Genomic DNA, 27,858 nt, shown 5'->3' on the forward strand with positions numbered 1-27,858 from the left:
TTTTATTATTTATTTTTTTTTTTTCAAGGAACGTTTAAGGTGTCTGACTCAATGTTTATATTTAAATACATGCAACTGTTTATCATAATACCAGTAAGCAAAAATATTATGTTGTACCCGAGTGATGATTGCGACTACTGGGCCATCCCATTAATAGCTCCAAAAAAAAAATCATAAATAATATTAAATAAAATTAAATACATATGTTATGCGTGTATGTGTTAACTGACTCAAATCACGTGTACCACATGAAATAGTCACCCTAAATATCCATATGTTTTACTAACGACTATAAAAAGTAAAAAAAAAATTAAAAAAACGTTCATGTTTCACTTGAGGAAATGGATTTTAACATTATATATTTTTATTTTTATATATTTTTTTATTTAGTTCAATGTTTTTTTTTTTCATTTGTAAAAGAAATCGTCCATAAAGAGTAACGTTGTGCCAAGAGATGAATGACTCCACTTGACTATTACTCCCCAATTTTTTTTTTTTATATTATTATTCATTTCGCTAGTGCTTTTAAACGTCAGTTCATTTGAATGTGTAAAAAGCACTCGTATTTTGTGTTATGGGTAACCCTTGAAATTTCAAATAGCATATATTTTTTTTTTTTATATTTTTTAAATTTCTTACGTACTTGAAGAATATTCATATTGTATGTCTTGTGCTTATGTGAAAAATAGACTTTTATATTAGTAATTTTCTCTCCATTTTTTGTTTTTTTTTTCTTTTAATTTTTAATCATGTTTCTCTTTTTTTTTTTGATGGTTAAAATTTTTTTTTGGTCTCTACGTGTGTGGCATATTATAATGAGCAATAAACGTAAATAATTTTTGATAATTTTTTATTTTTTTATTCAACAGGAAATGATGATAATAGTGATGTATAAAAATTAAGTAAATAATTTTTTTCTTTTCAAATTTTTGTCTAGATAAAAATTTGCTTTTTGATAAATTCTTTACATGGAAATTATTTAAATTAAATTACCAAACACACCTCGTAAAAAATTGATCACAGTATTTTTTTTTTTATTTTAATTTAACGATAAAATTGGCCAAAAATTTATTCAATCAAATTTAGTCTATCGCCTTTGTAGGGGTTGTTCGAGTGTGACGAATCGAATAACGATCGAATTTACTCATTGCATTTGTGCCTCTTTACCAATCGATCAAAATAATTGGACAAAAAAAATTAAAATAAAAATTACTTTCTCCAGCGATCATAAAAAAAAGAAGATTCATTTAATTTTTTTTTTTATATTCCACAATTGTTATAAAATTGAAACGTCGACGGGGCGAATAATACCAAACGATTTTAAGGGATTTTAAAAAATTCTACAAGTTTTTTATCTACGGATTTTTATAGCAGGCCACGAAAAATTTAATTGAAATGAGGTGAGCCTCCAGTAGATTACGTTCATCTTTATTTCTCGGTTGAGGATCGTCAAGTTATATCCTCATCTTTCTTTATCCGCGGCATCAAGATTAACCAGCCTTTTCCAACAATTTAATTCTCATTTTTTTTTTTTTTTATAAAACCAAGTTCTTTAAAATTAAATCATTATTTTTACTTCATTTATTCAAATGTTATTTTTTTTTAAATCATTTGCAAAGTTTTGCCTCGCTGGGGAAAAGCAGGGAGCATTAACATTTTCTTGAATTGCTTCTCAATTTTAGCAAGCCATAAAGACAGTTTATAATAAGAAAAAAAAGAAAAATAAAAATCAATTTTACAATAAAAATATTTGTAATAATATTATTTAAAAATTTATTTATTTATTTGATAGTTACAGGTATTAAAAATATTTTAAATTTATTTATTTGCTGTTAATGTACACCGGATATGTAATTTTATTTTTAATGTGTTATAAAAATACCAAAACCTTGCAATTTGTATTCTAAAAAAAATTACGTTTTTAATTGAGTAGCTTGTGTTAATTTTTATAAACAAATAAGTAGGTATTTTAATCTAAAAATTAATAGTTTTTATAAATGAAAAAAAGATAGTAAATAGGAATATTGTTGGGATTTTTTTATGGTTATTATTTTGTTTGAATACGCATGTGGAAAGATGAGAAATTGTGGTGTGTATATTGCGACTGATCAAATTTCAGATCAGTGTGGTTTTGACAAAAGACCACTGACAACTTATTCTAGTGATTCCATTTCCTTTCCGGTTATATATCTAATTTATTTTTACATTCAACAATATAATATTTATACATGAAAATTAAAATATACATGGAATTGAATTCCCCTGGTGACAGATGAATAAATTAAATTTATCGCGCTAATTTCGATTTATAAAATTTATATAGACAAGTGATTGATAAATATTAAATTGATTTATGAATTTAAAAATACTCTAGATAATATTTTTAACTCTTTCTTTTTTTTTCTTTTTGTTAATTATTGAAGAATAAATTAATTAATTTTCAACAGTGTGCTCCAGGTGAATTATCTGTCAGAATCAAACGAAATATTTATTTCTAAAATTAAAATTAAATATATTAAAAAATTTTTACCAGAAAAAAAAATACAATGGACATTTTAAAATATTTCTGACAATGAAATATTTAATTTTAATTAAATTTAAATAGTGAACTGTATTAAATAAATTAAATGAAAAAATTGACTCGATAATTTTTCATCAAAGACTGTCATGATTTTCTTACTTTAAATTTAAAATGAAAAATAAATTTTTGGTGAAAATATTAAACTATAAAAATCAAGTTGAAAACCATCCAATTTATTATTACGAAGTTGATTTTTCTACTGGTCTTTTTGGTGAGCATTTGAATATACTTGCTGGCAACAAATGCAAAATTTTCAGTAGCCATTAAAAATATTCTATATCCGGCTTAGGTAACTTTTAAACCACAGTGTAGTGTAAAATAGTTTTAATATTTAAATTTTATATATGAAATATTTTTAACTTTTCATATTTATAAATTTTCCATTTCCTCAAAAAAATGTGTAAAATATAGATGAAAGAATTAGAATCCATATATATTTATTATCGCAAAGATAGGATATTAATTTTTTTTTTTTTTTATTTAATTTCAGGCTGAGGAATTAAATACAATTGTTGGAAATGCTTTTCGCATGGCTTATGTGGCGCAAATTCAGCGTCAGCCAATTCTTCAAGATGTGATAACATCAAATAAAAATACAAAAGAACACAAAAACGTCTGGGTATGTATTAAAACATAAAAATATTAATTAAATTTCCAAAAACAATTAACAATTTCAAGCTAATAGTTAAAAAGTTATTTAAAAAATTAAATTAAGACAATTTTAAGTTGACTCATTCATAAATATTTTAAACAATAATAACGGTAGACTAAAATTAATAAATAAATAAAATAAACAAATTAATAAACAAAAGATAAAATAAAATATAAATATTTATCTTCAATAAAAAACCAATTTTTAAAATAAAAATAAATATAAAATTATAAAAATATTAATTAACTAATTAAACAAATAAAAAAATTAATAATAATTTTAACAGTAATAGTTAATAATGAGTCATTATTAATGACAAATTAAAATGAAAATAATAATAAAAAATATAAAATAAATCCTAAATAAATTTTTCAAAACTGTAAAATTAAATTAACTTTACATTAATTTAAATTTCAAATAACGATGCATGATTATGATCAATTAGAATATCATAAAAAAAAATAAAAAAAAATAAATAAATAAATAAATTAATTAATTAAAAACAATATTTTTTAAATAAATTTAAAGAAAATAAAAAAAGGATAAATTGAATTTATGTAGTTTAAAAATTCGAGATAAAAATAATGATAAGGTGATAATAAAATTTTAAAATATAAATTAATGTGAGGGGTTTATAGTGGTGAATGTGGTGTAATGAAGATTTTGATGATTAAAGCTCATGTGAGATGTGATGTATCATGGTATCCTGGTATCAACTGCGTATCATATGTATACATGAAGTTATGCGGGCCTCATGGGGCAATATGTGTATAATACAACTATATGTCCCATTTACGAGTAGAAATGCGTTAATTATAAAGTCAGCCTCGAGGCTTCTTGTTTCTCTCTCATTTTGTTGTATTATAATATATGTGTGTGTATCATATTCCTGGCGCCGATGAGATTTTAAATGGTATACATTCTGTATACAGAAAACAGTAGACCGACGACGCAATGTCAACGCGTATAAATAATTTTCATAGTTAAAAATATATTGTTAATTATTTATAAATTGTAATTAATTTTTTTTTATATTGGTCCATTTGTTTATATATATTTTTGTATATTTATAATTTTTTTTCATTCATAAACACCAGGACGAAATAGATATAAAAATTTTTTTTTTTTTGTGCCATCACGGTTTGATGAACTTTTTCAAAATTCAGCGCTTTGTTTAAAAATAAACCTTTTCATCTGATTTTTTTTGCAATGGGTTATTTGAAATGTCAACTTATTTTAGTGGTGAATTTAAAAAATTATACTTGAAAAATAACAATAATAAATTAACAATTAGTTGAAATGAAAAATTAACTTTTTTTATGTTTTATTATTTTTCTTTTTTGGTATAATTGTTAATTTATTGTTGTTATTTTTCAAGTGAAATTTTTTAAATTTATCATGAAAATAAGTTGGTATTTTGAGTAATTTAATGCAAAAAAAATTAGATGAAAAAGTTTATTTGTGAATGTAGGATTGGATTTTTAATTTATTATTTTTTTTATCACCACGGTCTGTCGAATGTAGGAAGTTGTAAAAATTTAAAATTCAAAATTCAATCCAACGTTTAAAAATATACTTTTTCATTAATTTTTTTTTTGCAACTAGTCAGTCAAAATACCAACTTACATTTGCAATAATTTGCGTCAATAAAAACCCTAAAAAATATCAAAAAAAAAAATGAAACCAATGAAAAATGAAAATTAAATTTTATATATATTTTTTTTTATTTTTACAGAACAAACCATTGAGTGGTAATTGTGAAAACAATAATAATTGTAATGGTGAAAATTTAATAGTAAGTGGCTATAAAAATTTATCAACAAATTCTTGGCTTAAAAGTCGAACAACCCAGGGATCACATCGTGGAAGCGGCTCGTCCGCAGTTGACATGAACGTCCAGATTGGCAGTGCCGGATCGCCCACGCTGCGACTCGCCAGCGTCAAGGTATAATTAATTTAAAAAAAAAAAATAATATCATAAACTATTAACAAACAAAACAATTTAATTAAACCAATTCACCTCAAAATAATTTTTAAAATATTTAAATAAAAAAACTACATAGCCAATTTATATAAATTAAATTTTTCATCAAGAATTTTATTCGTTTTCATGTTGATTCTTTAATTAAAAAATATAAAATAATTTTATACTAAAACTTTGTGAAATTTTAAATTGAAATTATCGATAAGAATATAAAAAAAAAAATTGCGAAAAAAAAAATGCAATATTTGTTATTGTTTGCAAGAGTTGAATTAATTAAAAAAAAATTTTTTTTCTTTTTGCAGACACCAAATTCAATACCAGGTCTTCGGCCATCACACACATTTAATAATGTACGTGGTAACATAACAGTTAATAATCAAGATGAAAAAAGTATATCACAACAAAGTACACCAAGTAGTGATGAGAGTAATTCACCAACAGAACTTAATTCATACAAAAGACTTACTGATAAACCACCATTAATAAAACGTCTTACAATGGGATTAACAAGTGGTGTACTTGGTCTTAATGGTGATGATGATAGTTGTCCTCTTGTTAGTGGTAGTAGTACACCAACAACACCAACAAATAGACCACATTCTGGTGGTTATATTAATGAAGCCATCATTGAAACGGAAAATACAAGAACGTCTTATAATAAAATACCACCATCTGAAAGTATTGATAACACATTAAGCTCTACAATAAATACGAAAAATTTAAATGTCGAAATAAATAGGTAATTATTTTTAATTATATTAAATATATTTATTATTTACAAAAAATTTTATTAATTTAATATTAAATACATGGACTGGAGGGGCAGTTGAGCTTGAACAAAAATTTAAAAAATTTCAAATTATTTGATAGTTTTTTTTGTTTTTTTTATCTAAAAAATTTATTTATTTAAAAAAAAAATTTATATAAATTTTTAATAGGACTGTAAATAGCACGTAATAATTGAGACACAAAAAAATTTGAAAATTTTATGTTAATAATAGTGAAAAATGACTTTAAACTTTTTAAATTTTCGTTTATGAAAAATTGAAATATTGGGTTATTTAATTTACAAGTTTATGTCCACTTTAACCTGTGAATATTCAGTGAATGTAAATTAAAATTTTTTTTTATTAATAGTTTAATAAATGTAATAATAATTTTAAAAAAAAATAATAATAATATCTATTTATTACTAGCCAATAAAAAGTAAAATAAAAAATAATAAAAAAAACTCTTAATTTTCAAATTCAAGTTAATCAAGTTTTTTAAATTATTAATAAATATTATTTTAAATACAACAGTTAAATTAATATTTAAAAATTATTATTCATTGTGAAGATATTAAAAATATAAATAAAAATATAATAATAATAATAATAATGGATGGGATAATTTGTTTAATTAAATTTATTAAATAAAAATATTTTTTTGTTTGTAGAATTGGTCATTCGCCAAATTCAGGAACAGATAATGATTTTAAAACAAAAAGAAGATCACAAATAAGTACATCAAGTAGTTCAGTACCAGCTGATGGAAGTACACATGGTTCAACACCAACACCACCACCATTACCAGAAAGAACTGATAGTCTAAATAATCGTTGTGAAGAAGGTGAATTACGAAAAGCACCATGGTTTCAAGCTGGAATACCACGGTAAATAATATATATTTAAATAAATATAATAATTGTAAATTAACCAATTCTATTTATTATTATTTAATTAAATAATTTAAATGTAAATTTTTTATTTATTTACAGAGAAATAACACTCGAAGTATTGAGCCAAGAACCTGAGGGTGCATTTATGGTACGTGAAAGTACAAGTAAACCAGGATGCTATGCATTATCATTACGTGTACCACGTGAATTTCAACCAAGTGGAATTGCCCATTATCTTATTATGCGAACAAATAAAGGCTATAAAATCAAGGTAATTATATTTTTTTCTTATTTTGAATATTATATTTAATTTTAAAAATATAAAAGTTAAAAAAAAAATGATTTTTCTTTGTGTATGTTTGTTTTTCAATGTTATAATTGAGTTTAAATTAATTTTAAAATAAAAAGAATAGATTTTTTTTAAATATACGTATATACGTATTAAGAGTGTATGAAGCTTAAATGTATAAGTGAGTTTGTTGTACAGCCCCATAGGCACAGGGGCAAACAAACTCAGTATGACTTTTATATGATGTACCAGAGGGAAATCAAAGTAATTTTAAACCACTGACTTTGCTCATATATACTTCTATAACAAAGTAGAAATTTATTTTAATTATTATTATAACAATAGACGTATTAATTTTTTCATTGATTGCTAAATTGCTAATTAATTTAATTTATATTTTTTTGTTTCTTTAATTAACAAAAGATAAAAGATTTTTTTGAATTTCGAAAAATTTAAAATTATTTTTTGAATTTTAAAAATGGTCGTGATGATGATTTACAATGAAATAATATTTTATAGATATTTTTTTATTTATTAGCTTGGAAAAAATTAATAATTTATAGAATTTATGATTTTTTGCATTAATAACAAAAGGGCCTAACTGCAATTGTTTCGAAATTTTCATTTTGTTAATAGTAAAATGGTCAGAGCTTTTTTTATTTTTTAAATTTATTGTTGTTTTATATTAATTCAAAGTATTTGCAAGATAATTGAATGAATAACAGAAGGGCTTATGTCCTAGATATTAAAATAAAAAAGGCCTATGTCCACGAAGATTGGATCTTTTGTTGGCAATTTTTTTTGTTATTAAAGGAAAAAAAGCTCACCTCCATTGATATATGCCCTTTTGTTATTAGCAATTTTTTTTTTTTTTACTAATGAAAAAAGGGCTTATCTCCAGAGACATATGCTCTTGTGTTATTAGCTTTTTATTTTTTATTAATGTTTTTTATTAATATTCCATAAAAATTAAATGAAAAATTTTTAAAATAAAAAAAGGTTTTAATTTATGGTACTTGGGCCTTTATGTGACTAAGGGAAAAAATATTTTCAAATTAAAAATGGCTTAATTTTGTAGAATTAGATACTTTTTATATTAATTTTTCTAATTAGCTAAAAGATATAATCATAAATATTTTTAATCATCAAAATTTGTTAATTAAAATTTCAATTTTTTTTTACAGGGATTTACTAAGGAATTTTCAACGCTAACTGCATTGATAACCCATCATTCTGTGATGCCAGAATTATTACCATGTCCATTATCATTAAGCCGTTATAATCCAAGTTTTGTAAAAACCGACTCAAACAAAGATTTTGCTGACATTGATTCTGATCCAGATTACAACACTCTTGCTGATTTTCGAAAAATGATGGCTGATTTAAAAGACTAAATAAACAAACAAAAATAAAATCAAATAATATTTAATAAATAAACAAGTGATGTACGAGAAAATAAATTTAAAAAAAGACCATGAAAGTCACAGTGATAGAATTTAAGGTGTTTTAAATTAAGTAATTTATGCTAGAAAATTTTTTTAAAACAATATCGTGGTGTTTCGGGTGAAAAATAAATTAAATTAAAAAAGCTTTCACTTGACTGGTTCGAGACACAAGCACAAACAAAAATCACTGCCAAGAATTTGTTCTTTTTTTTCGATATATTTTTTTTTCTTGATGATGGAACAATTAGAAAATAAATAAATAAATAAATGTATCCACGTAAATGTATTCAGCGTGAATGTAAAAACAATATGAATTGATGTAAATGTGTTTATATGTATATAAAGTATAATTGTTAACTGGTATATTATTTAATTAAAATATAAATAAAATAATAATGTGCAAGAGATGCAAATGTAAACTCGATTGCTCGACTAAAACTAGTCTTGTACAGTGGCATTTAGTTTCAATTATCCAAAAATAAAAAAAAATATATATATACGTTTAAGAAATATATTAACGAATAAATTACTATGACGAAATCAACGGGCAAATGTCAGATCATACGCTTTTTTTAATTTGCAATTTAATGAAAATAAAAAGCTAAAAAAATGTAAACAATTTGTGTGATGATAAAAAAATTTAAAAAAACATTTATCAATGGAAATTTAAATGTTATTCTATTCATTTGTATATCGAAATACAAAAAATAAAAAAAAAATTAAAAGCGATGCATTGTATAATATTAATAATAAAATTATTTATTACAAAAAAAAAAACAAAAAAAAAATTGTCAATATTTATAATTTCAATCCTCAACGAATGAAAAAAATAATTTAAAAAAATTTACACAAATTATTAATAATAATTTAAATTAAGTCTCGAAGAAATAAATAGTTTAAAATTATTTTTCAACATCAATAATATGTTTAGCTGGCTCAGCAACAAATGGAACACTTCCATGTTTCGAATGTCTACGACAATTAGCTTCTTTGGGTTTTTCTTTTTCACGTATAATTTTATATTCTGCTTGTGATTTATAAATTGGTTGAGGAACATGATGATGCCTAGCAGTTCTCTTGACTTGTGGATGGGCAGAAAATTTATCAATCAATGCACTGCCATAATTTAATGCAGCTTTTTCTCTGGGCTTTGATGAATCAAGTTTTTTAGATGCAGTTGATTTCCATACACGTAAATTCGCATCTAATCATTTCTACTGATGACGTATTTATTATCAAACGACCAAGCAACGTAAATGTTCATCTGGATTACTTGATAATACTTTGATTTTCATTTTGGTTTTTTAATTTTAGTTATTAATAATTAGTGCATTATTATGAGATTTAATTATCGCGCATGTTTTTGTTTTGTTTTTATTATATTATTATTATTTATACATAGATAGCGCTACTGTAAATTCAGAAGATAAAATAAATTCCATTGTTAACAATTGAATTTAAAATACCTATCATCATAATGATTAATTTTAACTAACTGATTAACTACTTATGAGATATTTTCCGGTAAAAAGCAGTCGGAAAAACTTAGTTATTAATAGAGTTTAAACCTTAAACTGTAATGTTACAACATTGAGATATAAAATTGGAAAAATATACAAGGAATAAATATAAAAAAAAAATAAATCTTTTTGGATTGTACGAAAAAGAAAATTAAAAATGGCATATCTATTAAACCGTCATATTTACGACAACCTCGTAATATTAAGAAAAATTTCGTTGATTTTTGTTAATATTACGAGACTGTTGTGAATATGACTATATGAAAGAGGATATATGATAATTGAAGATAAACAAGTCCTTTTTATCAAGACATTGCCATATTAGTAATACATATGTATGTAGTATGAGTATATTTTACTGGAACAAAATATTCATTAGACAAAAATTATTTGAAAGTTACTTTGTAGTATTTTGTGAACACCACTAATTTAACAGTAATATTATTTCAAAAAATTATGTCCACCACTAGCATCAACACGAACACCTGCCATACCAAAATATATGTCATATTATATGAATTAAATATATGTCATTTTAAAAATATATATAGAGCCAAGAAAAAACCATTATTTATTATTTATTAATTTTATTAAATATATTTTATATTTAGATATAATTTCTCAGATTTTTCTTTAATTTTTCTCCGATGTTTCTTTGCGATTTTACTTCGGTGAAGTACGGAGAAAATCAGAGTTATGCAGACGAAGCTAGAAAAACCATCAAAGAAAAACAAAAAAATATCAGAGAACAGTGAAGCAAAACGGAGACAAATTTTCACGACGGTACACTTGAAATCAATAAATAAATAAATGAATAATTTCTATCCATGATTTTTTTTCATCTTCATACGCTGGTTATTCTGCTAAAAAAATATAAATTTCACACAATAATTATTATAATACTAAAAAAATGTCGTTAATAATTTTTTTTCAATAAATACAATTTTTTTTATCAATAAAAATAATAAAACTAGTCAATTGTCATCAAATTAAACCAACTACTATACTGAGTTATTGAATATTAAAATAAATACCTCAAACATATCTGCAGCTTGATAAAATTTTCGATAAAAAAAAAACAAATTAAACACGTACTATTTTTGGACGATGACATATTTTAAGAGAAAAAAAAAATTTCAATATAATTTCTGAGAATAATTTAACACACCCAGATACTCAACAATACAAACACACCATCACGATAAAAAAATGAAAAAAAATTGATAAGATAATATAGGTTTTTAAGCAGGTTACCGAATCAGATAAGTTTCATTTGGTGATAAATCATTGAAGCAGTTACAAGTCGATTGCAAAAATGCCAGGTAAGCAATTAAATATTAAAAATTATTTATCAAATTATAATTTGACTCTAATTAAATTAAAAATATTACAATTAAATTTAATAAACAATTAAAAAATAGTTCAAGCAATTTTATTTAATTAATTTTTAAAATTAATTTAATTTTTTTAAACAAAAAACCTTGAAGATTTTTATTGATTAAAAATTAAATATCTTATCTGTTTAATGTATCACTGTGCAAATAATATTTATACTTATCCTTGATGATAATTTTAAAATGAAAAAAAAAAAAAAAATAGCTTACAGATGGGTAACACGTCATGTTGGACAACCATTGCCAGGGACAGCCGTATCAGGTGGCCGTGATACTGATGGTTCAACAATATATGTTGGTCGTGCATTTCACAATGGTGATATGGTACCAGCTAAAGTTATTCCTGATAAACGTGCTGTGTATGTTGCTCATGGTGGTGAAGAACACTCCAAACAAGAATACGAGGTATTTAAAAAAAAAACAAATAAACCAGAATTTTATCTAATTGTAATTAAAAATTTTATTAACATTTTGCTTGATTAATTTTAATGCAACAACAATATTCAAATGATTTTACAATTTAATTGCTTAAAAAAATGAATAAATAATTAATCAAAATTACCAGATGATTAATTAATTTTATGCTAATATTATCAATGGAATTTCCAAGATGATGATATAATATTTTTTCAATTTAAAGTGTAGCTTTTCGATGACAATGAGATATGATTTAAACAAAAGAAAAATATAATTATAAAATTAGTATTATTGATGACTTTTTTAAAATTAATTTTTCATTAATATTTATATAATTTATTTATATTTATTTATTGCTATTTTTAAAGGTACTTTGCCAGGGTGAATTTGCCTGGGTATTTGCAAGTAATGGTGTGATTCCTGATGATGCTGTGGTTGGTGGTCAAACAAGTGAAGGTGAACCCTTGTACGTTGGTCGTGTCCTTCACAATGGAGCTCAAACAATTGGAAAAGTACAACCAAGTCATGGCTGTCTCTATGTAAGTAAAAACAAACAAAAAAATAAATCTATTTTTAAAAATTATTATTTTCATTTAGATTCCATTTGATGGAGAAGAGCTCAGCTTCAGAGACTACGAAGTTCTTATTAACCACTGAAACAATAAAATAAAACCTTTGTTTCTACTAAAATTTAAATAACAAAAAAGAAAAAAAAATTAACAAGATGTTTTTAAAATTTCAACTGCCAAAAAAATAAATGAATAAATTAAAATCTTTTTATTGTTATTAGTATATTTATTGTTACAAAATATGTTATTATTTCCAGGGTTGAAGAACTCAATGTGTAATATTTATTATGACAATTGCTTGACATTTATATATTTGTATTTGAATGACATAATTTCGAATGATATATCCGGTAATTCTCCTCTTAATTTTGTATCATTTTATTCATAATATTTTGTCTCTACTGTACATAATATTTTTTTTTTGTCTTAAATTGCTATGTAACATATTTATATACATATTGCACACTTGTTTTTATTAATCAAATTATTAAATAAGTTGTTGAATGTCCTCGTGTTTTAACGAAAAAGTACTTGGGTAATTTCGAAAAAGAAAAAGACAATTTATAAGGTCATGGTAATTATACTAATCATGCATTTCGACAGTTGAAATTTGGATTTAATTATCAGTTGATGAATAATTTATTGACATTTGTACAAATTTTTTTGTAATCAATCAATCTTGTTGGTTAATATTTCAACTTGTTTATTTTTAAATTATTTTTTTCTAGACATCATAAAATGGCTTTTATTTTTTTATTTCGTAATTATTTCCTGGTTCAACAGGATACCTGCAGGATGACGACAATGATCGTTTTTATATTCACAAAAATTAGTATTTTTTTAAAAATAAAGTCTGTTATAAAACCAAGGCTAGGTTGTATAATCAATGGAAATTATTGATAATAATAGTCAATAGAAAAGTGAAAATTACAAGGATGAGTTGTATAAGAAATAATTTTTTTTTAAACATAAAATCACAGGAAGGTGAACGTGATTTTAAGACTGGTTTTACAGGACTCTCTGGTTTTTAAAAATTAACGTTCAACGACCTTTTTTTTTTTTGTTTAATCATTGCCAAAAAATTTGCATTAAAGTTGGTTTTGAAATTGCAAAAAAAAAAAATTAAATTTATTTATTTGTACAATACAATGTTAATGGAAATATTTTTTTAAAACTAAATATAAATTTTTATTAACAATAAAATTTCAGTTTTTATATGATTTTTTTTTTTATTGTTGTTGTAATATTTCTTGGCAAAATTTTATTTCGAATAACTTTGATAAGAAATAGCTGCTTGTTGAACAGAAGAATAATCCAACAAGTAGAATTATTTACGTTCAAAGAAAACGAATAAATAAATTTTTAAATAACTAGTTTTATTTAAATTAAATTTTTCTCTTTTTCATTACCATGAAGAATTTCATAACAAAAAAAAAAATAATAAAAAAAAAGCTACTCCACTCACTTTCCATGAATATAAATCCTGCGGCTGTTGATGGAATGTAGGAAGCATACTTTTGATGGGTTTTCCTTTCGCTCATATTGCTGATAATGATGATTCCCTTTTTTTTTTTTTTTTCAAACTCTATGGTTAAATAAAAATTGCACAGTTGTTTGTGTTCAACAATCATTGATCAATTTAAAAAATAAAAGAAATTTAAATAGGATACGAGAGTTGCTAGATGATGAAGAAAAAAAAAAAGAAGAAGAAGAAGAAGAAGATGGTGATGTTCAAGGTCCAAGTTGTGTAAGGATTACGGGTGGACCAATCCAAGGTGTTTTTTTTTTTTTTTCTTAATTTTTAAAAATAGAAAAAATAAAATATCATTACCCAATTGCAGATGATGCTGTTGAAAATATAATAGGGAGAGAGATGAAGGAAGCAAAACTACAAAGAGGGAGCACAAGAGGAAAAAGAGGAGGAAAAAAAATTGTACAAAAGTAACAAAGTGGAAGAGGGGCCGGTGTTAATACACGCGAGGTGTATTGCGCGAAATGCAAGGCACAATATGCCAACAAGAGCTTGCCTTGATACACTCAACGTACAAAGTTTATTTTTTATTTATTATTTTTTTAAATATATATTTTAATTCAAGTGTTCATTTTCATTATCATCACTATCATCATCATCATAATCATCATCATCATCATCATTTACCTGGGCTATGTATAAATAACAAAAAAAATATCATAGTGATTAAATCAACCAAAAAAAAAATAGATTTAACAAAGTGATTGTTTAATAAACAAAGAATATATTGTTGAAAATAATAAATGGATATAATTTATATATTAGATAATTTGTATATTTTTTAATTTTATTTTTATTTTTTAAAATCAATTTAACGTTGACTTTGAGAAGGTAATTGTGAATGAAAAATTTGTGTGAATAAAAAACCTAGATATTCTGGTCGTTACCAGTACATACCAATTGAATAAAACTGGGACAACAAGTGTTACATATTAACAATGACTAATAATGTGGCCCTACAGGGCACAATGCCATCATCATCACCATCTGATTTACTAAATGATAAAAAAAAAATAATTTTATCATCAACAACAACAACAACAATAAATTCATACAATAACACATCAACACAACAAACAACAACAACAACAACACAATCAACAGATAAAGTTGCAACATGGAAATCAATGAGTATAAATGAAAAATGGAATTTTTTAGCAAGTAATATAACTGTTGAACCAATGGTTGCATGTTACATTATGCCAAGTGTATTAGCATCATTAGCAACACAAAATTTAAATCTTGAAAAAGCATGCAGAGTTAATTTAGGATATTCAAATGAATTATGTAGTTCATTGGCAGCACGTAATACAAGTGGTTATGAAAAAGAAGAAACATCTGTACAACAACTTGTTGCTGGTATGCAAACATGGAAACTAGCATTACAAAGTGGTTTACCAACATTATTAATATTATTTCTTGGTGCATGGAGTGATCGTACTGGTTTACGTAAACCATGTATGTTATTACCAATAATTGGTGAATTTTTAACAAGTGTTAGTTTAATTGCTTGTACATATTGGTTTTATGAATTACCAATGGAAGCTGCTGGTATATCTGAGGCATTATGGCCAGCATTAACTGGTGGTTGGTTTACAATGTTTATGGCAATATTTAGTTACATTGGTGATATTACAACTGTTGAATCAAGAACACTTAGAATTGGTGCTGTTAATGTTTTTTTATCACTTGGTGTACCAATTGGTATGGCATTATCTGGTATTCTTTATATTAAAATTGGTTTTTATGGTGTATTTACTATTTCAACTATTTGTTATATATTGAGCTTTTTTTATGGTTTAATTGTTATCAAAGAAGCACCACAAAAACCACATAATATTATTGAATTACAAAAAAAACATGATAAACACATGAATGTATTTCAAAAAGTACAGGATTTTTTTGCATTTCGACATATTGAAGAGACATTTAGAGTTGCATTTAAAAAAGGTGATAATAATCGACAACAAAGAGTTGCTGTTTTGATGGTCATTGTCATGGTTATTGTTGGACCAATGTATGGTAAGCTAAAATCTAAATATTATTATTTTTATTTATTTTCTCTCCCAACAATCTTATTCACAATCAACAACTTTACTTGACATTTTTTTTTTTTTTTCTTTTTGATATTTTAAATGTAACATTAAACACTTGTTATTCTTCAACTTTAATCAGTATTTTTTTCTATTTTTTGGCACTCGCGCTTCTTTAATAGCAAAAATATTATTCAAGTAATTTTTCATTTTTATTGCTCATTGTCTACTACTTGAAAATAAAAAAAATAAAAAATTATTTTAAATTACAAAATGATGATAATAGTGATTAATAGAAAAATTCAAATAATCTAATTTTAATCGTCTGGATGGAAGTTTTACAAGATGATGATATAATCTTTTTTAAAAATTTTTATTATTTTATTTTTTTTCTCAAATCAAAATAATTATCAACCATCAGACTTATCATGTGTAATTTATTAATATTTTTTTTTTTTCTCAAGAAATATCAAGAAGCAAAAAAAATAAAAAAAAAATCCAAAATATTGTCATTTTTTCATTTATCATAATTTCACATGTTTGACCTTGTTGATAATGATAAATTATCGTGTATTATGGTTGCGTGTGCCAGGAAATAAATTAGTTTATGACACTTTGATCCATATCTACAATAAAACACATGTATAAATGTATATTTCTCTTAGAAATAATAGTAACAAGTTGATTTTTCAATTACTAATATAAAAATAATTATATTAAATTACATGACAGTTAAATAATTTTTAGAAAAATTAAAAAAAATTTAGTTTATATTTTATGAAGGTTTTTAAATTGTATGAAGGTTCGGGCCAATGACGAGAGAGTGTCGAAGACCTCGGCCTCCAAACAAGTCTTACCTTTCAAGGATAATATCTTGCCAATGTCCATTTGCAATATCACTATGAATTACATACTAAAAATCCTTGAACTTGATTTTACTTGAACATTTCAAATAACATAAATATACTAATGCTAATTTTAATTCATTCTTACTAATTAATCTCTCCTTTTTTTTCCCAAAGTTAATTACAAAAAAATAGTCATAAATCTACTTGTTGTGTAATTTTTTAATTATTACATAACAATGTTATGATTATAAATGAACGGGAAAAAATTATTATTCAATTGTTTATTGAGTTGTAAATTTTAATAATGAATTTTTTTTTTTTTTATGTAGGTGAAATGGCAGTTATGTATTTATTTACAAGATATCGGTTTAACTGGAATGAAGTTAAATTTAGCATGTTTTCAACTTACAGTATGGTGACAAATTTAATTGGTAAGAAATATATTTATTATAATATTAATAATGACCATGAAAAATACAGGATAATAGGAAAATAATTAAATTAGATAAATGAAATCGATATGAAAAAACTAGAAAAGAAGTGAAATCGCGGAAGTAAATGATCTCCTTGACGCACATCGAATTGATTTTATTTTTTCTATTTAAAAAAAATTTAATAAATTCATGAATTAACAAGTCGAAAAATTTTAAATTAAATATTAACGTAATAAAATTGCATACGCAAATGTCTTTGTTATTAATCGACCTTAATTGATGAAATAAATATTAATATACTGAGAGATAATAAAAAATTTTCTTGTTGTTATTTTATGGCACTTTCACTTGTTGATTTATATCAAAGAAAATAAATTAATTGTTTATTAAATGGCATGTTTATTTAATTGAAAACGTTACGTTTTATTTGTATTTTATTTTTTTTTATATTACATAATTTAAAAATCAATTTGTATTCGCATGTATTTATTTTTAGATTTTTAATTAATTTATGATAATGAATTGCAAATTGTATATGCTCATAGAATTTGACTGAAAATAAAATTTTAAATTACGTTTTTATTATTTAGCCAACAAATGAATTGAATAGATTTTTTTTTATTTTGAAAAAATATCTTTCATTTGTGATTATTCAATTCAAAAAAAAAAAAAACGGATGTGGATTTTTTTGAAATAGCAAACTCATGGTAAATAAAATTAATAAAATTGTCGTCAATTACGAAAATTACAATTCACTTGATTGTTCATTTGGAATTTATTCGAATGAAAAAAAAAAAAAAACAGTTGATGTTATTGACGAATTAAAAAATTAAAAGAGATGATTATTCATTTATTTTTTTTTTAATAATTACAGGAACAGTTGTATCAGTTGGACTTTTTAGTCATTTTTTAAAAATTGATGATGCACTTGTTGGTGTTATGAGTTGCATGAGTAAAATTCTAGCAAGTTTTGTCTATGCATTTGCAACTGAAGACTGGGTTTTTTATCTCGGTAAGAAAATAGATGAATTTTATTTTTTTATTTTATATTTTCTTTATTAATTAGCTTATTAATTTGTTGGTTTTTTTTAAATTTATTTTTAATTACAGCTCCATTGGTAGAAATTGTAAATGGAACGTCATTCATTGCAATGAGATCAATTGCATCAAAGCTAGTACCAACTGATGAACTTGGTAATGAAAAAAAAAAATAATCAAATACAGAAGAAAAAAAGCCTAACCCACAAAATAAATTGAAAATTTAAATTTTTAAAAATTGAAAAATAATGAAATTTGTATTTTTAAAAATTTCGAAATATCGAAATTACAATTTAAAAATTTCGAAATATCGAAATTACAATTTAAAAATTTTGAAATCCCAAAATTACAATTTAAAAGTTTTGAAATTAAAAAAAATAATTTAAAATTTAATAAAAAACAACTAAATTTTTCAATTATAACAATTAAATTTAAATTTAACCCAAAAAAACCATTTAAATTAAATCAACAAGACTATTTTCTTATTATTTTTTTTGTTTTTTAAATTAAAAAATTTATTTTTATAGGAAAAGTAAATTCATTATTTGGCGTATGTGAATCTCTAATGCCACTTGTTTATGGACCAATGTACAGTTCTCTTTATGCATCAACAATGGATACATTTCCAGGAACATTTTTTTTACTTGGTGGTTTTTTAACAACACCAGCTGTCATATCCTTTTTGTAAGTACATTTTACATTGATTGATTATACACACGTTACGAATAATAAAAACACATATTAATATATTTTTTTTTTTTATTCACAATTTGTATATACATATTTATAAGCCTCCCTTCTCATACCCAATTTTTCATTGACACGAATCAGTGAGACTGATGATTGTGTGAGCTAATAAATGTATCATTAATCCCATTTTAAATTTATGTCAATGTATGAGAGACAAATTATTTATACATACACATATTTATTATTTAAAATTTTTTTTTTTTATACAGATGGTTGTACAGAGAACACAGAAGAGATCGTGCATTGGAGGAAAAAAATATGATAAATAATAAATTTTTTAAAACAGAAGAACGTGAAAATGGAATTGTTGATGTTAATGATAAAATTGATAATGATAAACAATTAGAGGCTAATAAAATTATTATTCAAAATGATAAACATATTGAAGCTGGTATTGATAATCCAACATATTTGAATGAACGTTTATAAATGAACAAAAAATTACAACTAATTTCTAAAAATCATTTTTACGATTATTGTAAATTTTGTTTTACCTTTTTTTTCGATTGAATTGATGAGGCTATATTTTTTTTAAACCTTTAAGGGAAAGTTATGTTAACCAGTTTTTGGTTTATTACTTGAACAAGTTTTTCTATATAAAAAAAAATTAACAAGTACATTAAAAAGTGGAAAAAAAAATTATTTTAGTCCAGGCCTATTATTACTGAATCGTAAAATTCATTTGATTTTTTTTTTTTTTTTTCTTTTTTCTACAAATAATTTGTTGTTAAAAAAAATATATTTAAAAAAACGTTCACTTTCAGTTTATGTGAAGATTTACTTGTAAATTTGAAAAAAAAAAAAAAAATTAAAATAACTTGTTTTATTGTTTTTAAAAATAGAAAAAAAAGTTGAAAAAAAATACAAAAATAAGTTAATTTTTATGCAGTTAATATAGTTATTATTATTATAATTAATATTATTATTATTATTATATTATTTTGTACTTAAGTCATTTCACATTGTAAAAAGGAAAAAAAATAATAAATAAAATCAAAATTTGATTGTATAATAATTTTTTTTTTCCAAAAAAAAATAATAGCAGTATTATGAAAAAAATTTTAAAAAAATTTAAATATTTCATTTTAAAAAACAAATAAAAATATTTTAAATATTAAAATTATTATTATTATTATATGTAAAATGTTTAAATAAATAATAAATAAATGAAAATTTTATTTTTTAACATATTGTTTATTGTGAAGTTATAAATAAATAATATAATTTTAAAATTTTTTTTTTACTTAATTTATTAACATCAGTTGAAAAATACTACCAAAAGAGCAGCCAAATTTAGCAGTCGGTAAATTTCCGATGCACAAAAATGAAAATGCAATTTAAAAAAAAAAAAAATAATTAAATAATTATAAAAACATTGCAAGTATTTTTGGATAATAATTTAATAAAATTTCTACAATCTGAAAATGAATATATTTCATTTTTTTATATTGTAAATTTAAATAGTTTCTAGATAAAAAAAATAAGGTCGGTATGAATATAGAGACTGACGAGTGAATGAATATAAGACTGTAGTCCTAAAAATAAAATTCAACTTGGATTATCTATATTATGGACCGAGATAAATTTCTTGGAATCATTATGCAACGTAAAATAAATACGAGTTGTGAATCATGATACTCCATAGTCTGTGATTCAAAGTAACAACGTCACAATAAAAAAAAAAATACCAAACTAAAAATACATACATATTCTTTGTACGAAAAAAAAATATATACACATCACACTGTCATGTTTTTACAGTAGCACACAAGTGAGCACTAAAATTAAACAACACTGTGTAGAAACAAATTTAAAGAGACGAAAAAAAAAAAAAAGAGTCAAATCGAAATATATAAATACTAATCATACGATTTCGATATAGAAATGATAGAAATAGTAGGAATCAGTAGAAATGAGTAATGTGATATAGCAGCAACGATCTGGATCGATTGAACTTTGAACAAATATTTTTTTTAATAGTCAATTTAGAGTGTATGAGGACGCGCGAAATATTGTTGAAAAAAAATAAACGATAAGACATGATTGTAAAAAAAAAAATGATAATCATATCTCAAATATTTTAACAAGTATTTTATTAATTATTTATGTTGTTATAATTTTTTTTTTTAAATTTGTATCGTGTGCTAGTTGGTGATTAAACCGGCACAGTTTTTTTTTTTGAAAATAAAAAAACATTTGTCTGACATACAATTATACAAACTGATGAGTTTGTAAAAATAACAAGTTCTGTTTGAAAAAGTGTACTGACAACTAATACAAAGGTGAGTGATAAAAAAAATAATTAGTTAAAAAATCTGGTTCACTGTGTTCTTAGTAACAAAATAAAAGTATTTCTTTGTAAATTTATATAATAATTATTTGTTTAAGAGGAAATTTGTTTTTTTATTTTTTTGAAAAATATTTTTTTTTATTTTGTTATTGGTTGTTTTATTTTTTTTTTAAATAGTTTATTTATTTTTAATTTATTATTGACCTCGTTTATTGATCAATGAACTGGTACATTGACTGAATTTTATTTGTCTCGACAATTAATTACAAGGTTAATAATTAATTTGCAGTAAACAAAAAAATTTTTATGATTTTTTTATAAGACTGATTGGTTTGTGGAAATGATATTAAATTTTAGTTTTTTTTTAATTATTATTAAATAGTGGTTAAATAAGATTGTTAATAAATTTTTTTGTTTTGTTTGAAATGAAATTTGTTGATTTGTTTTTTTTGTTTAAATTTATTATGTAAATTTTATTTTATTTTATTTTATTTTACTTATAAATAATTTTTTTTTGGTTGATGAAATTGAGTTTTTATATTTTTCAAATTATGTAAAAGTTTTATTTGACATTGAGATGGCACATTGCATGCAAATTGTCGAGTTTAGAAATGACTATATTGTTTCATATAAATTTTCAATGCATGTGAACCTTGACAGCATGCCAAAGGTTAAACAGAAACGCATAACGAAAAAAAATAAATAAAATATATACCAAATAAAAATATTAATAATCTCTGAAAATTATTAACAAAGATAATATTGTTTGAAATTAATTCAACTATTTAAATAATTTACAACAAAGAGAGTTAATAAAATATGTGAAAAAAAATTAATAATCTCAAGAAATTATTAAGGATCAAAGCTTTTCATTTGTTGTAAATAATTTACAACAAATAAGAATTATTTAAAATGAAAGAAAGAAATAAAAATTGTTTAAGAAACAACAATATTTATTATTGAATAAAAATTGTAATTTACAACAATGTAAATAAATTAATAATCTCTAAAAAACTATCGACTAAAACGATAAATTTTTATTGGCTTTTGTTGTAAATTATTTACAACAAACAAATAAATATTAATAAGATGAATTTAAAAAACTAAAGAAAATTGAATTTTTAAAATGAATTTAAATAAAATAACAATAAATAATATCAAAAAAATATTAACAAAGATAAATTATTGCAAATTGATATTCAACTATTTAAATAAAAAATAATAATTTACAACAATGTAAATAAATAAATAAAAATAAATAATCTAAAAATATTTCTAACAATTTTTAAAAATAAATTTGAATGTCGAAACTAAAATCATAATTAATCAGCTAAAAAAATTACTTAAAGAATTAAAGTTAAGGAAAAATGAAGATTTGAATTTTAAAAATTTTCTAATTTGTATATTTTAATATTAATTTTATTTAATTAAATATAGACAAACTTTATCGTGCTCCTTGACATAAATACTAAATTCTATACAATAACTTTGATTATATATTTGCGTATAAAAAAAAATAATAATAATAAAACAACAATTACGAAATATAATTGTCACGCTAACAAAAAAAAAAAGTTAAATCCAAAAAAATAAATAAATAAATTTAGGCCTCAATTTTTTTTATTCATTTTTTATCTCAATTTCTCTATAATGAAAGTGCTAGTATTTTCGTGAAAGTATTAATACACATAAATAAATTTAAATAATAGATAAAAAAAAAAAAAATTTAATCTACAAATTGTTCCGACAAAAATTTCTTACGCAATCGTCTTTATAATTTTCATTCTAGACCTGCTGTTTCATTTATTTTTATTTTGTCTTTTTTATTACCTCGTTGGTCATCCGGTTTCAACAAATTAATTATATACAATACGTATATATATTTAAAACAATGTATTAAATTAAAAAAATAAAGAAACAAAAATTTTATAAATTTAGTTTTATCATCGTACGAGAAATCAATCGTAATTGACATTAATTTAAATACATTATCGAAATAAAAAATTAAAGCACTATAAAATTGTTAACAAAAAAAAAAAAACAAAAAAAATTAAAAAATAAATTACGTTTGATAAAATAAAAAATAGCATTAATTAAAATTGACTCTTCAAGGAAGTTTATTAGAGGCATTTAAAGAAATTAATTTCTTTTGATTAAAATAAAGAAAAAAAGATGTGAAAATATTTTCGATCAATTAATAACAATTGAAAGAGACATTATTGCAAATTCATGTGATCAATCATAAATACCCACGGTTTTAATTTCTTATAAATAGGTCAATTAAAAATTTTATTATAAAAGGTATAAACAATTAATAATTGTTGCTAAAAAAGTGTGTTAAATAAATTTATAAAATATATTTTTTGAGGGTTTATTTAATGACGAGTTGGGTCATGAATTTCCTTGATATGTTATCACGTTTTGTGGCCTTCAATGAGTCACATAATTTTTTATGAATCTTCTAGATTTTTTATTAGTCATGAAGATAGCTTTAAATAAGTAAATAATCTTTATGATAATTTTTTTTTTTCATTATTTATTCAGTTGTATATAAAAAAAACAAAACAAATTTTTATTATAAATTTTTTGGAGCATGACACAAAATAAATTGATAGAAAAATACTGGGAATTTTTTAAAATTTCGAAAACAGATTTTAACGATTCTCCAACTAACCCCAGTTTATAGTATTTTTTAATAATTTTTTATTTTAATTATAACTTGTTTTTATAACGACATTATCAATGACGAAAATCAGCTGATAATTTTTTTTTTAATTTTAATTTGTCTCAATCTACAAATCGAAATCGAAATCGAAATCCCAATTTGTTTTTTTTCCAATGCAAGTTTGTAAAATAATTTCCCCACTTGTCAATACCACAGTAAACAAATAAAAATAAGCAATTTCATATTTAGAATTTTTTTTTACTTTATTATAAAATTTAACTAAAAAATTTTGTTTAATTTTTGAAGGTATGAATCTACAGTGGATTTGGGTAAGTTTAAATCTCCTCGTCATTGTGAATACATTGTCAGAATCAGAATTCGATACACATATTGAATTTACTGATATTGGATATGAAGATGCATGCAACAAGGCATCACAATCACACTGGAATTTTATCAATAAACCCACCAATGAAACTCTACAATTATGGGTAAATAAAAATAACAAAAAAATCCAACTCTTACATTTATTTATATTTTTAAATTAAACCATAATTATTATTTCAGGAGGATGCACTTAATGAATATGCCGAGTACAAACGTGAACAGGAAATTGATATTGCAAATGTAACTGAAATAATGGATCTAAATGAAATGAAAAAATATAAAAGTAATCTTGTGAGTAAGCCAGGTGATGCTCTACTTAAAAAAGACGAATGGAAAAAATTTATATCATTTATTGCTGACATTGAATATGTAAAAATATCAAAAAATTATACAACAATTTTACAAGAATTATCTAGTAGTAAAACATCTGATGAAAAATACAAAATATGGTCTGAATGGTACGACGATTTTAAACCATTAACATCAAAATTTATTGATAATTTAAAATATTTAAAAAATGCTGCAATTGCTAATGGTAAGTTGTGTAATAATTCATAAATTAACCAATTTTTATCATTCAAAAAAAACCAATAAAACAAATCAAATTTTTGATACAAATTATTTGCTTAATCCAGTGTTAATTGCTAAAAATTAAAAACGAATTAAATTGTGTTTAATGATGGCTTATTATTTTACAATTAGGTGAAAATAATGTACAAGAATATTGGGAATTACTTAGTGAACATAAACATGGCTATGATGAAGCAAATGAAAAATGGTCAGAGGTATTACCTCACTACACAAGACTAGTTGAATTTGTAAAAAAAAGATTGTCTTTAAAATACAACAATGATGTGATCAATAACAATATACCAGCTCATTTACTTGGCTCACTTGATGGTCACAGCTGGACACCAATTATATCAGATGTCATACCATATCCAAATACAATATTTAATATTAAAAAAAATCTTATAAATAAAAAACTACGTGGTAAAGATTTATACAAATCAGCAGCACAATTGGGAAAAAAAATATTAAAACATAATCCAAATGGTGAATTTTTTCATAATAGTTTATTTAATAATTCATGTAATACAAAGTTAATTAATTATTGTCGTAAAGGAGAAATGACAATATCAACATGTTCAGAATCATCAATTGATTATTTTATATCTGCTCATAAAAATATTGGTAAAATTTTGGTTAATCAAATGTCAGAAGAAAGTAGTCCAATTTTAAATAATGCAAATAGATATTCAGGTAATTTTTTATTGTGTTATTGACTATTGAAATTGTTTGATAAACTATATATTTTTTTTGTATTTAATACAACAGCTTTGGAGGAAGGAATTACTGAGTTATTTGGAATATTATCAACAAGTCATGCTTGGTTACATTCACGGGAACTTGTTAATAAAACAAATGATGATGCTGATGAAATTAAAATGATTCCATTGATGATAAGTGCTCTTGATGTGTTACCAAGAATGTCATACTATTTAACAGCTGATAAATGGAGAATTGATTTAATTAAAAATAATACATTTGACAATGATAAAATTGTATCAACATGGTGGCAATATAGGTGAGTTAGCAATCATCTATTTTGTTTTTTAAATTATTAATTTGTTTTTTTATTTTAGATCTGAGATTGGTAATGTTAGTAGTCGTTTTAAAGATATTCCTACATTTTTAAATGACGATTATATTATCAGCAACAAACCCTATCTCTCGTGAGTTATTTAAAAATTTATTTATCATTTTTTATTGATTTATTTGTTGTTAATTAGCTGTGTTAATAAATTTTTTTCTAAAGGAAATTCATGGGGATATTATTGGGCTTTCAAATCTATGAATATCTGATGGATTCAACTGAGATTAGACTCGAAAAAATTGAACCAACAAAGACAAAACCAGAGCTGATAAATTTAATAAGAAATGGTCTTGATGGTAATTGGAATTTGATGATTGAAAAATATTTAAATTTCAATGAAATATCAGTTGATTCATTGATTAATTATTTTTCACCACTGGAGGATTATTTTGAACAAATTGAGAGTGATAATAAAACATTGCCATTGTTTCCAATTGATTATGAAATGCAGCTGGAAAAATTGGAAAATCAGTATAAGCATGATTTAACAACTACGACAACAACAACCACCACAACAACTACAACAACCACAACAACAACAGTTAAACCAAAAATTATTATAAAAGATGATTCGAAAATGATGAATGATCAACAAAATTTAGATAAAAAAATTAATAATTCAATGAATGATAGTAAAAAGATCAATCCAACATTTGAACAAATGAAAATTGATAATGAATTATCACCAAAAGAAAAGAAAAAAAGAGAAGAAGATGAAATTGCTAAAGGAAATACTAAAAAAGCTATTTGGGCTATTGGGGCTGTACTTATTTCATTGGTAACAATAATTACTATTGCAATATTTGGTAAAAGAAGATGTCGTAAAATACCAAAGAATAGAAGATACGTTTAAAAATTTATTTTTAATATTTTAATTTATAATTAAACATTCCAATTAAAAAAAAAATACTTGCCAAAGGATAACTACACAAGTTGCCTCTTAAAATTGCAAGTTTTCTTTTTTTTTTATTATAATATAATTAAAGTTAATATTTTCTCGAAATAGATGATAAATTTTATAATTTATAAAAAATTCATTTTTTTAATATTAATTTTTGAAATGTATAAATTTAATTTAATTACAACAGTATTTCATACGTCTTTAAATAGTAAATTAATTTTTTTCTTTTTTTTTTTTTTGATAATTATAAACACGCACCATAAAAAGTAATTTAAAAAAAAAAAAAAAAAAGCCAATGGGAATAAAAAAAAAAACAAGGTAAAAACGTACTGAAATAAAATAAAAATTTGTACATTTTTTTTTGGGAATATTAATTGCATAAAGTAATTAATTGGTTAAAAAAAAAAAAATAGTATAAATAGAAAAAAAAATCGATTGATATTTTTTATAAAATTTGAAAATAATTTACTTTGTGTAAATGATTAAGAAAAATTTTTGTAAAAACATTTTCATATGACAAAATAAAATGTTTATTTATTGATAAATTTCATTTCTTTTTTATTTAATTAATTGAAAATAAATTAGTCACTTTTGTCTTTGAATGAATAATTTTTTTGATGATAAAATTTAAATTATTTCTTCAATGATTTATAAAAAAAATAAAAAAAGAGTATATAATATGACTGTTTATTTATGATTCCGGATAATATATTTTTATGTTGAATCATATGAGAGGTGAAATAAAAAGTCATAATTTATTGCAACATATTCAAGACCCTCACCGAGGCCTTTGCAACAAAATTGTAAAATCAA

General features: G+C 22.8%; 4 protein-coding genes across 9 annotated transcripts in view; all 4 read left to right on the top strand.

The window, feature by feature from the left end:
* Nucleotides 1-9,399, top strand: part of LOC122848187 (tensin-1-like) — a 102,159-nt gene extending 92,760 nt beyond the window's left edge. For 4 of the 6 annotated variants that reach the window (XM_044146081.1, XM_044146086.1, XM_044146084.1 and 1 more), the window contains 6 exons: nt 3,072-3,200; nt 4,969-5,178; nt 5,520-5,956; nt 6,656-6,871; nt 6,977-7,148; nt 8,351-9,271. In XM_044146081.1, coding sequence (XP_044002016.1) covers nt 3,072-3,200; nt 4,969-5,178; nt 5,520-5,956; nt 6,656-6,871; nt 6,977-7,148; nt 8,351-8,560 — 1,374 coding nt within the window. In that variant the 3' untranslated portion in view covers nt 8,561-9,271. Of the gene's footprint in view, nt 1-3,071; nt 3,201-4,968; nt 5,179-5,519; nt 5,957-6,655; nt 6,872-6,976; nt 7,149-8,350 lie in introns of all 6 variants that reach the window. The other 2 variants (XM_044146080.1, XM_044146082.1) reach the window with 1 other exon arrangement.
* Nucleotides 9,400-11,318: 1,919 nt separating this feature from the next.
* On the top strand, nt 11,319-13,957 carry LOC122848188. Its single transcript, XM_044146087.1, has 4 exons — nt 11,319-11,453; nt 11,731-11,930; nt 12,311-12,481; nt 12,540-13,957. The coding sequence occupies exons 1-4, from the start codon at nt 11,447-11,449 to the stop codon at nt 12,597-12,599; spliced, it is 438 nt and encodes a 145-aa protein (XP_044002022.1). The 5' UTR covers nt 11,319-11,446; the 3' UTR covers nt 12,600-13,957.
* Nucleotides 13,958-14,459: 502 nt separating this feature from the next.
* LOC122848186 (tetracycline resistance protein, class H-like) lies at nt 14,460-20,377 on the top strand. Its single transcript, XM_044146079.1, has 6 exons — nt 14,460-16,064; nt 17,253-17,354; nt 18,232-18,369; nt 18,468-18,551; nt 18,923-19,079; nt 19,355-20,377. Exons 1-6 carry the CDS (start codon nt 14,981-14,983, stop codon nt 19,572-19,574), a joined length of 1,785 nt encoding a protein of 594 aa, XP_044002014.1. The 5' UTR covers nt 14,460-14,980; the 3' UTR covers nt 19,575-20,377.
* A 444-nt stretch (nt 20,378-20,821) lies between these two features.
* LOC122848189 (angiotensin-converting enzyme 2-like) lies at nt 20,822-27,590 on the top strand. Its single transcript, XM_044146088.1, has 7 exons — nt 20,822-21,427; nt 24,407-24,591; nt 24,668-25,022; nt 25,190-25,750; nt 25,826-26,075; nt 26,134-26,223; nt 26,307-27,590. The coding sequence occupies exons 2-7, from the start codon at nt 24,409-24,411 to the stop codon at nt 26,995-26,997; spliced, it is 2,130 nt and encodes a 709-aa protein (XP_044002023.1). The 5' UTR covers nt 20,822-21,427; nt 24,407-24,408; the 3' UTR covers nt 26,998-27,590.
* Nucleotides 27,591-27,858: the final 268 nt, after the last annotated feature.

This window comes from Aphidius gifuensis, linkage group LG2 (genome assembly GCF_014905175.1).
Source record: "Aphidius gifuensis isolate YNYX2018 linkage group LG2, ASM1490517v1, whole genome shotgun sequence".
Taxonomy (NCBI): domain Eukaryota; kingdom Metazoa; phylum Arthropoda; class Insecta; order Hymenoptera; family Braconidae; genus Aphidius; species Aphidius gifuensis.

Bases quoted from the DNA above. Each gene is read 5' to 3' on its own strand.
- LOC122848189 (XM_044146088.1), top strand. From the start codon at position 24,409: ATGAATCTACAGTGGATTTGGGTAAGTTTAAATCTCCTCGTCATTGTG. The intron at 26,076-26,133 runs GTGAGTTAGCAA...TTTTTATTTTAG, and splicing joins TCAACATGGTGGCAATATAG to ATCTGAGATTGGTAATGTTA. The intron at 26,224-26,306 runs GTGAGTTATTTA...TTTTTTCTAAAG, and splicing joins AGCAACAAACCCTATCTCTC to GAAATTCATGGGGATATTAT.
- LOC122848188 (XM_044146087.1), top strand. The intron at 11,931-12,310 runs GTATTTAAAAAA...CTATTTTTAAAG, and splicing joins ACTCCAAACAAGAATACGAG to GTACTTTGCCAGGGTGAATT. The intron at 12,482-12,539 runs GTAAGTAAAAAC...ATTTTCATTTAG, and splicing joins CAAGTCATGGCTGTCTCTAT to ATTCCATTTGATGGAGAAGA.
- LOC122848186 (XM_044146079.1), top strand. From the start codon at position 14,981: ATGACTAATAATGTGGCCCTACAGGGCACAATGCCATCATCATCACCA. The intron at 17,355-18,231 runs GTAAGAAATATA...TAATAATTACAG, and splicing joins TATGGTGACAAATTTAATTG to GAACAGTTGTATCAGTTGGA. The intron at 18,552-18,922 runs GTAATGAAAAAA...TTATTTTTATAG, and splicing joins AGTACCAACTGATGAACTTG to GAAAAGTAAATTCATTATTT.